This window comes from Garra rufa, chromosome 18 (genome assembly GCF_049309525.1).
Source record: "Garra rufa chromosome 18, GarRuf1.0, whole genome shotgun sequence".
In the NCBI taxonomy this organism is placed as follows: domain Eukaryota; kingdom Metazoa; phylum Chordata; class Actinopteri; order Cypriniformes; family Cyprinidae; genus Garra; species Garra rufa.
In genome coordinates this window covers 25176335-25188792 of record NC_133378.1, presented here as the reverse complement: position 1 = coordinate 25188792, position 12458 = coordinate 25176335, and the positions used below count along the sequence as shown (strand labels likewise).

Genomic DNA, 12458 nt, shown 5'->3' with positions numbered 1-12458 from the left:
TCACTAACGCCTATGGCATTTCTAAAGCTTGGAAATGGCAGGATAATTCTTAATTATAACTAAAAAAAAAGGAAATTATATGGATGCCTGAAGGATAAGTAAATCGTGTGGTTTTTTTTTTTGTTTTTTTTTTTGATTAACTAACCTTTCAACAGTCCTTGCGTTGCTCATAGTGGTTTTGCAACTGACGACAGGAAGCATTACAGTATTACATTTCCTCTTAAAGTAAATGCTATGCAACACTAATATATTCAACAGCTTTTTAGGAGTGCCGATTCTGAATGTTTCAATATTTTTATTACATTACAGAAAAACAGTGTGGCCCTCTTCCAGATATCATTCATGGGAAATATGTATTGACAGGAACTTACTTTGGTGACTCAGCTACACCAGTTTGTAACAAAGGGTAAGTGAAACGATTAAGGTCGGTTTCTATATGCTGTTTAAAGTGAGTTTTAAACCATGTGGAATTTAGATTGTGTGTTGTGTTTAAGTATTTGGTAAGAGAATAATCATTGCTTTCAGATACATGTTAGCGGGTCAGGGAACACCAAGAATATGCCGAGATCAGGGATGGGATGGCCAAACCGATCCTCTCTGTGAACGTATGTCAGTTCTTACATTTGAAGAAAATATAACATTGAAGAGTTCAAAACCATTCCCAATTTCTATTAAAAGATTTTTTGTGTTCTGGAAATAAATACCTATTGACTTGGATCTGTTTTCTCTTAAGCGGTGAAGTGTTCACCACCTCTACCCATAGAAAATGGGCAACTTGTAGATGAGCCTTTGGAGAGTTATGATTATTTACAAGCAGTCTCCTACAGATGTAACGCAGGACTTAATCTTATTGGACAATCAACAGTTTATTGTTCTGAGAATGGAACCTTTCAACCACATCCACCAAAATGTTTTGGTAAGTTATGGTTAAATTCCAGTCAAGAAATGAAGGTAAAATAATCACTTGTGAGTTCCGTCCTAATAATGAATAAAATATGTAATGATCAGTACTGTTCTTTTACATAATCATTTTCTTTTCTTTATCCAGATGGGTGCCCAACGCCTAATATTCCTAATGCAAAAAGAATCGGTGGAAGATCACCCCCGTACAAACTGAATAACTTTATAGAATACAAATGTGAAGATGGCTATACAATGAAAGGAGAATCTTATATTGTGTGTAAAACAAATGGATGGAGCCCTGAACCACCACAATGCACTAGTAAGACTGAAATAATTTCTTTTATTAATGTATGTCTGTGTTCTGTAAAGGAACAGTTCACTCAAAATGAAAGTTGTCATATACTTGTCTTGTTTGTTGTGGAAGTCATAGCCAGTTATATTGAGTCTAACTAATCATCACATTCAAGTGGTTCAGTAGATAGAAATGAGTAATTGTATAATAACTAGAATAGTAGTGGAGTTTTGAATCAAGTGGACAGAACGGCTCCTGACCTGTTTTTCGTTTTTGTGAAACACAAAAGATGGACAACACATCATAATAGAAATTGGCCATACAGATTTTACACTTTATTCAAAGTCTTGATTTAAAACCAGTTTATATGTCCATAAACTTTCATGCATCTCTGAAGGAACCTTTAGAAAGTTTCTTATCTCTCTCTTCAAGCGTGGTTATACTTCAGGGGTTAAATAGACTTCATATACTTACATTTCTAGTTCCCTAACCCAATGCATATGTTGAATCTCAGCCTTACCTACAACTCCCACAACTACTGCAACATCCACAGTTCGCACAACATCCAAGGCTGTACCTAAAGAGAACGGTATTGTTTTATGAATCTATACTTTATTATAAAAAAATATTAGATGCACATCTGTCACGTCAACATTTCTCCTAATGGCCCTGCTTTTCAAAGAGTTAACAACATTAAGATCCAGAATGAGAAACTTATAGAAACTTTCTGTAGTGATGTTCAGACATTTATGAACAATTATGAAAATAATAATGGCCTACAAATTAGGGCTGGAAATTTTTAGCCACCACACGAATAGATTCAGTTTCAAATCAGGGATGTGATTACAAAAACAGGGTTTCTGCAGATTTGAACAAGTGAAATTTAAGACTTTTTAAGACCTTTTTAATACCACCTTATATGAAATTTAAGACCGAAACCTGTAATGGAAATAGATATTATATTACATGCATACATGTAATTTTTAATGTAAAAAGTAAACACAATTTCATGGCTGTCATAAATTAAATTTATTACTACGGTGAACTTTTCATATCAGCAGATACTATTCCACACAAGATATCTCCATAAAAGTACCACTAGAAATAAACTACCAGCAGATGGCGGTGAAACAGTGAAAATACTTAGTCAAGTAGTTACTTACATATTAGACAAACTACTTGTTTATTGAACTAAAATTAATGTAACATTTGCAATTGTGAGAATTTTCAGCAAAAAGCTCACTTGGTATATTACTGAACTATATCATGTTATAAGTAAACTATACATTTTAAATTTTTACCACAGTGTGTTTCTTTAGAGTGCTGTTACATTCATTTGTTTTAAAGTATGTCACAAATAGACCAGAAATACACTATCCATTATCAATTTCTGTTTACGTTGAATGTATTAAAATAGGAAAATTTCTTGCCTTTCGATGCTTTGCTAGTTGTTTTTGTCACTTCAGTTTTAATCAGGCGGTTTGTTTGGTCCGGCAAGTAAAAAAAAAAAAAAAAACATTTTAAAAGTATCTCGAAGGCTGGCGGTCAGCTAGCTCGACCTATATTAAGTATTATTATTGAGAACATTATATACAGAAAAAGGTAGATTGACCTGTATTCTGCTACTGCGATTCTGTCTGAAGACACAGTAACTTCCACGGAGGGAGAAAAAAAAAATCTACAGTTGTTAGCAACTGGCCTTAGCCAAGCCCTATATTCAGTTTTTTTCAAGCTAAGTATCGCTAAACTTGCACTTCCCCCTAGCTAAAAAGTTAAATCCATTTTACTTCTGCGGTACAATCCAAGAGAGACTCGCTCCAATAACATAAAGCTGATTGGCTATTGCATGTTGGTCTCATTTGTAGTTTAAATACAGCAAATTATATTTGGAATAGTGAAATAAAGAACTACAACACCACGGAAACAACAAAAAGAAAATTTAAATGAGCATTAGAGGTAGCGTTACATGGACATCGGAAAAATAAGACCTGTGTAAAATTATTTAAGACCTAGAACAGCGAATTTAAGACTTTTTAAGGCCTTAAATTGTGATTTTTAAATTTTAGACTTTTTAAGACCCCGCGGAAACCCTGAAAAATCACAACCCATCCAAAAAATTAAGTAGCTGTACTTAAGTACTAATGTGTCTGCTCTGATCTGCCTGTAGAAATAAGGACTGATTTGTGCATGAAATCTGTTAAACTGTTTCACAAAATAAATGTAGGAACATATGAAACCACAGATAAATCACATAATCTTGGTGCGTTTTATAAACTTCCTTTTCAAATCTATTTCATATACAGTAAAAGAGTAAGAAAATGTGATATAGTGTCTTATGTTTTCTTAGACAAAAGGCTGAGGAAGAGGCCTTGAGAGGAAGCAAAATTTATTTGGGGAAAATCTTCACCTGACACACATTTATACACCATATACACAACTATTACTTTTAACACTTAATTTGTAGTTATGATGTGGTTGTTGTTTTTTGAGTGAATCATTTCATCATCAAAATGATGCCCCCCACCCCTGCTAAAATTGTAAATGAGCCGTTGTCAGTACAGCTCTCTGTATATTGGCATTAAAACATTAACTCTACATCAGGGTTCTTCAGATCGTGTCCTGGAGGGCCAGTGCACTGCAAAGTTTAGCTCCAACCCTGATCAAACTCGCCTACCTGTAGTTTTTCTAATACCTGAAGACACTAATTAGCATGTTCAGGTGTGTTGATTAGGGTTGGAGTTAAACTCTGCAGGAAAGTGGATTTCGTGGACCAGATTTGAGGATCCCTGCTCTACATTAACATCTACTAACGAGAAGAATAAATAACACTATGGCTCTATGATATTGGTGTTTGTACTGACAACTTGATACGTTTTTGTCTTTTTTTAATATATATATATTTATATATATATTGGCCATTATTTAATCAATTTACATAATTAAATGTCAGTTCTACTGCAGAAAGGTTCTTATTTTGCTTTCTATCCCTATCTTAATGTTATTAGCTCTTCACAATGGGACTGTTACACTGTGTATACACCGGACGAGACAGTTGTCACGCCGCGGCACAACAAGTCTGTTGACACTGGATGCCGTTACAAATCATTAGAACTTTGTGTGAGCACGTCATAAATACAAAGCCGCAGCAATTTATTGTCAGGGATTTGCCGTGTTGGGCTGTGCCACATCCAGTGTAGACAGCATAATAGTTTCTATTTTATTTAGTCGCGTCGCACCGCGCCGCTCTCGTCCAGTGTAGACACGGTGTTAGGGGAAAACTTTTTTTTCCGTGGCCATAAGAAAGTAATTCTACCTTTGTTATAATTGCATAAACTTAAACTGTCTGTCCACAGTATCTTTCCTACCTATGACTTTTTCCTCCTTTTACTGTTTCCTAACTGTATTCTTTTTTTTCTTTTCTTTTTTTATTCCACAAGGCACCACAGATACAAACACAAATACAAATACAGGTAAGTATTTAATTTTTTAGCTGAATCCTCTTGTCAGTAATGGCCACCCTTGGCTCTTTGATCTACAGTCTAAGATCAATTCTGTGTGTACGCACGCTTTAGGCCCGTTAGTTTTAAGAATAAATAACACTGTGCAGCCTTCTATGATATTGGTGCTTCTACTGACAACTTGATACCTTTTTGGCTTTTTTTATTATTATATTGGTCATTATTTTATCAGTTTACATGATTAAGTCTCAGTTCTACTGCAGAAAGGTTCTTATTTGTTTTTATAACATCTTAATGTTATATTTTTCATAATGTGTCTGTTGGGGGAACACAATCTTTTTTTTCTTGGCGTGAGACAGTAATTTGTAAATGTTTCCTAACTGAATTCTTTTTCTTCCACAGAAGACCCAACAAAAACAAGTATGCGTAAGTGTTGCTGTTTTTTTTTTTCTGTTTTTTTTTTTTTGTGCTACTCAGTAAAGGGCTGATTCCTCTTGTCAGTAACAGTCACCCTTGTCTACTTGTTCTTTATGATCTGAAATGTATGAAATTGGTGGAATATGATATTGGATAATTGTTGTATTCCTGTAAAGGAGATTGAAAGTGTCCTGTAATATGCTGGTTTCTGAGCATTCTGCAGGTCATGTTATATTTCTGGTTGGGTATTGTAGCTTGCTTTTAAATTACTTTTGAGTTATGTTTAGTTTTGTTAAAGTTACAAAGTAATTTGTTCTTTATTATAAATTACAAGGGTATGTCGTGTTGTCACGAAACTGGAATTTCTAACTTCGATACGATACCTTGAAAAATATCGATATACGATACTATTTTCAATACCACAGAGAAAAAAAACTACCACAATATTAAGGAGGAAAATTTCTTTTTTAATTTAAAAATAAATATAGTCTAAAACATGACAATGAGGTATATGCATACAGTATGTACACAGTGCTACAGCTCTGTTCAGCTTCTTAGCTTCATTTGAGTTTGAGCTTCAAACTTCATTTGCTGTTCAAATACAATTGGTAGTGTAGGTTGTAAACTTTTTTTCTTAGGCCACACCTTTAAAATTAACTTATCTAACTAATCTTAGAACTTAAGTTAATGGTAAAAGATATTTGTTAACATTAGTTAACATGAATAAACAATGAAAAATACTTCCAAAATATTTATTAATCTTAGTTAATTTAAAGTTAGTAGTTAAAGGTTAATTTAAACTAGGGCTGCAACAACTAATCGATTATTATCGATAATGAAATTTGTCGACAACGATTCTCATTATCGATTACTCGGGTCCGCTCACAGTGCATGTACAACTTCAGAGGATCACGTCAAAATAACAGCACTGAATGACGCATTTCTATAGACACAGTGCATATGAGAATATGAAGGAAACAGACTGAGACGCTGCAGAAGAGTTACTGATCCAAGCTGCCCAAAACATGAGAATTCCTTATTTTAAACTATCTCTATTTTGAAGCTGATAGCGTAATGACTTGCCCTGTGAGGCGCTTTGACAGATCCGTTTGCATCCTCAGTATGAAAGTTTACGGTCATATCCTTATCTGTAAATGTCACAAATTCACAGAGCATTTCCATTTATGCCTAAAAGTCCATTCTGGCAGTCTGTGTTAAGTAAGAGTTAAATGGGCTATTAAACAAACATTCGTTGCAAAAAAACAACCTCAACAGCTGATCAGAATTACTGGCCCGAGTCCAACTGGAACCTGTCTGTCTTCCCCATTGCGCAGCTGCTGTTTTTAATAGCAAAGTAATTACATTTATTTTCGTTTCTTTAGTTTATAAAGTTAATTTAGAAATATATTTGGAACACGTTTTATTTGTAAAATTCAAGTTTTTGTTTTAAATTAACGACTAAGCGGCCAGCGGCAGACAGATCAATTTAGCCTTCTCAAATCATCACGGTTTAAATTAAAATCCTTATTTTTATATATATATATACACACACACACACAAACTGAAAGGATATCACAATATTAGTTTAATGGTTTAACCTAGATATATGTGTACCAGAGTATGTGAGCGGAGCGGAGTGCGAGCGGAGCGCGGAGTGGAGCGGTGTGATTTTGAATGGAGGGAGGAGTGGATTTTTGAAAAGTCGGAGCGTCGTGGTTTTCACTCGCTCCAAGTGCGCTCCGCCACCGCTCCATCATAAGTACAATTCATGCCAACGGTCCGTAATATAACTGCATAATAAGCAGGAATTCACATGTTAAACATATTTAGCTTGATAGAGATGGATCACTCAAATCAGAAATAATGTGAATGGACATGAGCGGTAAATTATAGTTCACAAGGAATTAGATTGTTCCTTCTAGATACTAAATATATTCAGCTGAAAGCCTCATTTAAACATGTGCAGCACTTATTCACACGCAATCGCTGTGACAATGCATTACAACAAATGTAATGGTATCCGATTTCGAATGAGCAGAAATCTGTTAGAAATGCAGCGATCCATAGGTAAAATAACTGACACAAATGTATTGTTACTTTCATTACAAACTTTGCACTGCATAAAGCAGTAGTTATACTCTTTTAATGCTGACAATGTTATATAGCTTGGTATGTGGTAGTAGGAACAAAGTTTGCACACTAGTGTTCCGAACTCTCCTGTTGTTTTATTGAAGTATTTTTTTTTTTTTTTTTTAATATGTGTTATGAACACGACCATTATATTTCAAACATTAGACTATTTCAGAATTTTTTGACGCGGAGCGAAGGCGGAGCGGTGTTTCTGATATCAGTGAGCGAGGAGTGGAGCGTGAGCGGGAAATTGTGAACCCGGAGCGGAGCTGGAGCGGAGCGATTATTAAATGCACTGAGCGCGGAGGGGAAATTGTTGCCGCTCCACTCCGCTCACATACTCTGATGTGTACTAATAGGCGCATATCCAATCGTTTGTGCGGAGAGTGAAAGCTTTGCAGGACATGGAGGCGCCAGCGATATGTGAAACTTCATTTTTGCTCATAAATGTAAGAGTAATAAATTGACTTTACATTATTACTTCACTACTGTAAAATGAAATAATTCAAATCGAAAACAAAACTCTCTTATTAGCTATAGGCCTAATCCATAAAGATGCATTTAGGCTTTAAAAGCGCGTCCAGTGAGCAGATGGCGAGTTAGGATCGTCAACTTCATCTTTGCAACACTGAGTCCGAAAATACTAGTTTATTAATAAATAATTTGAATATCTCCTTTCTTTTTTCCCCGCCACATTCATGGTTATTACTTTAGCTGGGGCTTTGCGGCCAGTTTAAGCTTACTGCGTGCATTTGAACGTGGAACTCTGCTGAAAGCACTTGAACTTGCTGCTGCTGTTGGCGGGACACTAAACACCTCCACGGCAGAATAAATAGCAGAAACACTCTATTTTATGCTTGTGTTTTTTTTTTTTTTTTTTTTCAGATATTTGGCTTTTCTCTTTATTATGACAGGTGAATAGTTGTAAATTAAGCACTGTGTTTCCATAGCATTCAGAATGTGGAATAGTGTGATTTAAAAAAATAAATAAATAAATTTTGCGAAATTAGTGGCCTTTTGATAGCACTGCTCTGTAACAACTCTTACATATTGGCTTGCTTGTGTACTTGTTCATTTGTTTCATATCCGAAATATTTCCAGATAGCACTCCTGCTGTGCAGGGGTGCCGCGCTCGCCTTTCTATAGCCTTCACTTGAATGAGACGAGACAGGCACTGCGGTCACGTGTGGTGTAGAGTTGAAAGTGAAATCTCGGCTAGTATCGATACTTCGGGAAATTAGTATTGGTATCATTCAGATATTTCAGTACCGATATTTATCGAAATATCGATATTTTTGACAACACTATGCTGTACACTGTGGTAATCCATTGAACTGTTAATAAAAGTGTTTCTGAGTATTGTTTTTATTTATTTTTGTGCAGCTGCTTGGCAAAAAGGAGTTATTGGGGGTAGTGTAGGATTTGCAATATTTGGTAAGTCTACATAATTCACCTGATAATCTACATGTACTGTACATTCTTTTTATTCAAAATAATCACAAAATCTGTTAATATGTTGCTGTGTTGGGCTTTAAAGATTTGGGTGCCAGGAATTAAAAAATTGCCCCTCCCCCCATTTTAGTTTCATATTCATAATTCTATATTTCAGTGTTTATATATATATATATATATAACATTAATCTCATAACATTATTTATTCAATTTGTAAGTGCAGTGTAAATGCATATAAAATAATGCCCCAAAAGGCAAAAACTTTACATGATATTTTGTTCAATATAAAAAAGGATAATCATTTGTAATGCAATTCCTTTGTTTAATAGGTATACTTGGGTTCGGTGTTTACTGGAATAACAAGAAACGGTAAGCTATCTGCACTGTCTCAGTTGTTCCTTATGCTCCTTGTTCGTACACTCTCATATTGAGTTAAAAACTTGGCATTCAGTGGTTGCAAAACAGGTGGAAAGTTTGGGTAGGATTTCCACGCATTTTCCATGGAAAATGGAGATGCCTTTGAGATTTAGGTTTAATATTCTAGATGTTTAGTCATGCACATCCTGACCAACACCAGACTTTTAGATTGCAGCTCAACTGCAACTGAGTATTCTGAAAAAATGGTTAAATCTCTACCAGCAAAGAATGCTGAGAAAGTGGACAGCCCCTTTTTTAGCAGCTAATTGTGTCATTCTGCATAATTTCCCGTGAAAAATTCTTGTGGAAATTTCTTTGCTTTTGCAACCCTTTATGCTAATAGTCTATGTAGTTGTGTACTTCGAACGTTAGTCTATATGTTTGTCTTTGTTTAGTGTTTTTGCTTTTTTTGGGGTAGACGGGTTGTCTGTGTTTAGCTATGGGGTGAGGTCTTGTAAGTGTGTGCTGGATTGAGGTTTAATATACCCAGTTATTCAGTCATGTACATGCTGACCAACACCAGACTTTTGGATTTCAGCTCAAAACACCAGTATTCTGGCAAGGTGGCATCTAATAATCATGATGAATTATAACCCCCTCATATACTTGGTAAGAACAATAGGAACTATAAATCTTTTTCTAATACAGGCTTATTCACCTTCTTCTTCTAACCTCACCATTAGCAAACAGGAAGAGTTTCTGAACATTGTAAAACATTGGTGTTTAAATGTGTCTGGTTAGATTTATGATGTCACAAACCTGTCAATCCCAAAATATAGTAATACAATATGTCAGTTGAGGGTTTAGGATTGTGGAGAACATTTAGATTTTTGAAGGTTCTTTCTCATGACCAAGTGTTTAGTATTTCCATATTCGAGTGTTTTCTAGAAAATTGAATATTTCTCTCTTTTTGCTTTTTACCTGAGCCTGCTATTATTCGGACTTGCCAGTTTTTTATACATAAAATATAGTAGATAATATAGTATAATCATATAACATTTGTATAATATGCATTGTTTTTTTTGTGAATTACTGACTATATAATAATTTTGCTCGTTTAATCACAGGTCTTCATGAAGTTGTCCCGGAGTAAATCCAAGTGAAGCATCCATCAAATATATATAATTTACATAAGCAATTCCCAGAATCCAGCAAGAGGCTTACCAATTTCCCACAGCAAATTTCTTCATGATCAGACCCACTGTTGATTTAAAAAAAAAAAAAAAAAAAGCCCATCTTAATTTGAACAAACTCCTTTCTAGCAGTTCCTACCTTTATCCCATTCTGTACTCTGAAACAGATCTGTCTTTACAGAAGTCGGGTTGATTTCACTTTTATAAAGTGTTTGTTTGTCATTTCTAACTTAATTTTTAACACTGTGTTGATACAGTGATCACTCTTCTCTTAATGATGTTTCTGCTATTGTTCTTGAGAACTTCTAAAGGTTCACACCAAAAAGTGCACTGACTGTCCCTTCGCCTCACTGATTTGGTTTAGGTAAAATATTTACGTAGAAAGTCAAATCTGATTTAAAAGAGATTGTCAGAATTTGTAACCGTTCCATAGTATCTCTGAAACCACATTGTGTAATCAAAAACAAATGTTGTTTAATGCTAAAGGCTTTGTGTTGGTTTTGCCTGTTATTACTTTTCATTTTGATTAAACTAAGCATCCAGTAAATAGTCTGCAGAATGTGATTAGCAGAATTAGGCAACATTTTTTCAATTAAAATCTGCACTGCAAGAGTACATAAAGTGCTTTTTCAGCCGCATTTTGTTCAGTGTTGTCTAGCTCTATGTGTTGAGCAGAATTTGTATAGGTTTTAATTGTTTAATTACAGACTTTGATAGAATGAAGGAAAAGAAAAGAGAATTCGGTCAAAATTTACTGCGATGTTGAACATTTAATAATGTCTTTATTAATAATTACAGTATTTGTCAAAGTACTAGTACTGGCAAAGTAGTAGAGGTTTTCTTTAAAATGTTTGTAATTTATACTAACATGCTTTAGAAAAATTGCAGTCATGCAAAATTATTTATGGTTAATATTTCTGTTAAATTGGTCAAGTAGAAATTCAAAACAGCAAAATATTTCCCCAAATGAGTGTTTTTGTGTGCTTGTTCATTTTAGCATGCAATTTTAAAGATTTGTAATTTTATTGTTGTTTATAGGGGTTTTGAACCACTATATTATTTGTGCCATTTTAATCTAGGAATGCACTGGAATGACTCTTTGACGGCATAAATGCTTAATTACGACAAAGCTGATCGAAAATAAATTCACCTTTTGCAATTGTGTATTTCACTGAGATGTCTGGGTGCCTGGATGGTCTCAAAATAAAAGCTCCACCATCAACAGAACAAAACTGAGTTCTTATTAACTGACAGTTGTTTCCATTTGTTCATTTTTAGCTCTTATGTTGCAAATTTGAGCATTGAGTCTGTTTGACAAACGTAATGTTCTGAAATTAGATGTTGCAAGACCAGTTGCTTCAGTAGATACATTTCAAAACTTTAGTCTTAATATCACCTCTAATAGCATTGTTACAAGGAGGAATCAATTAAGAGTTTAATCATTCAACTAGAAAAAAGGACGTTTATAACATGATTGCAAATCTAGTGATAAACTTTGAATCTGTAAAATATACAATGTATGTTTCACAACAATGCCCAACAAAACACACTGAACATGGTATATTTAAGGCATATTTTGAATGGAAACTTGTTGCACAGCCGACAGCAAAATTATGAGAACCTTTGCTGCATTTAATCTACTATAAAGCACACAATCGTTACATGTTGACAGAATTTTGGGCATCTCATAAATTGAAAATACATAAATACTGGGTATTTTTGGCACTTTTATTAGTCATTCCAAGTACCAGTAATTCATAATTTATCATGACGACTTGTTTATTAATTTAGCACTTTTCATTTTTCATGCAGTGACTGGTCCGTCTTAGGCACTTATTGTACATTTGGCATAATTAAATATTGGCAACTCTTAAATGTACAACTACATTAACATTCACAAATCCAGTACATATGAGAAACAAACCACCAGATTTAGAAAACAAGATAAATAAAAGTAGTCAAAAAAAAAAAAATAGCACAAGATGTTCTAATGCAAAATGTGTCAAAAATGTTATTGCATTCATAAATCTGTCTAATTCACCTCTAGACAGAGAAACATGCATGTATATTGAAATGTGTGCGTTCAATTCACCAACATTAATTTACAAATATAAAACGTTAACCTTCATATACATGTATATTTTACAGCATTATAAATATATATTCATATCTATATATATATATATATATATATATATATATATATATATAATGCTGTGAAAATTGTTTGGTTATTTTACTTTAGCTATTGCATTT

At 34.1% G+C, this 12458-nt stretch overlaps 2 protein-coding genes across 3 annotated transcripts in view; both read left to right on the top strand.

Annotated features, from left to right (window-relative positions):
- LOC141290577 (membrane cofactor protein-like) overlaps positions 1 to 1776 on the top strand; it is a 38325-nt gene extending 36549 nt beyond the window's left edge. Inside the window, exons 4-8 of the mRNA XM_073822695.1 lie at positions 310 to 406; positions 526 to 605; positions 734 to 916; positions 1049 to 1251; positions 1678 to 1776. Coding sequence (XP_073678796.1) covers positions 310 to 406; positions 526 to 605; positions 734 to 916; positions 1049 to 1251; positions 1678 to 1776 — 662 coding nt within the window. The remainder of the gene's footprint in view (positions 1 to 309; positions 407 to 525; positions 606 to 733; positions 917 to 1048; positions 1252 to 1677) is intronic.
- LOC141291257 (complement receptor type 2-like) overlaps positions 1 to 10242 on the top strand; it is a 54707-nt gene extending 44465 nt beyond the window's left edge. For both annotated transcript variants that reach the window (XR_012340306.1, XR_012340305.1), the window contains one exon: positions 10222 to 10242. The gene's annotated coding sequence lies outside the window, so the exon portion shown is untranslated. The remainder of the gene's footprint in view (positions 1 to 10221) is intronic.
- Positions 10243 to 12458: the final 2216 nt, after the last annotated feature.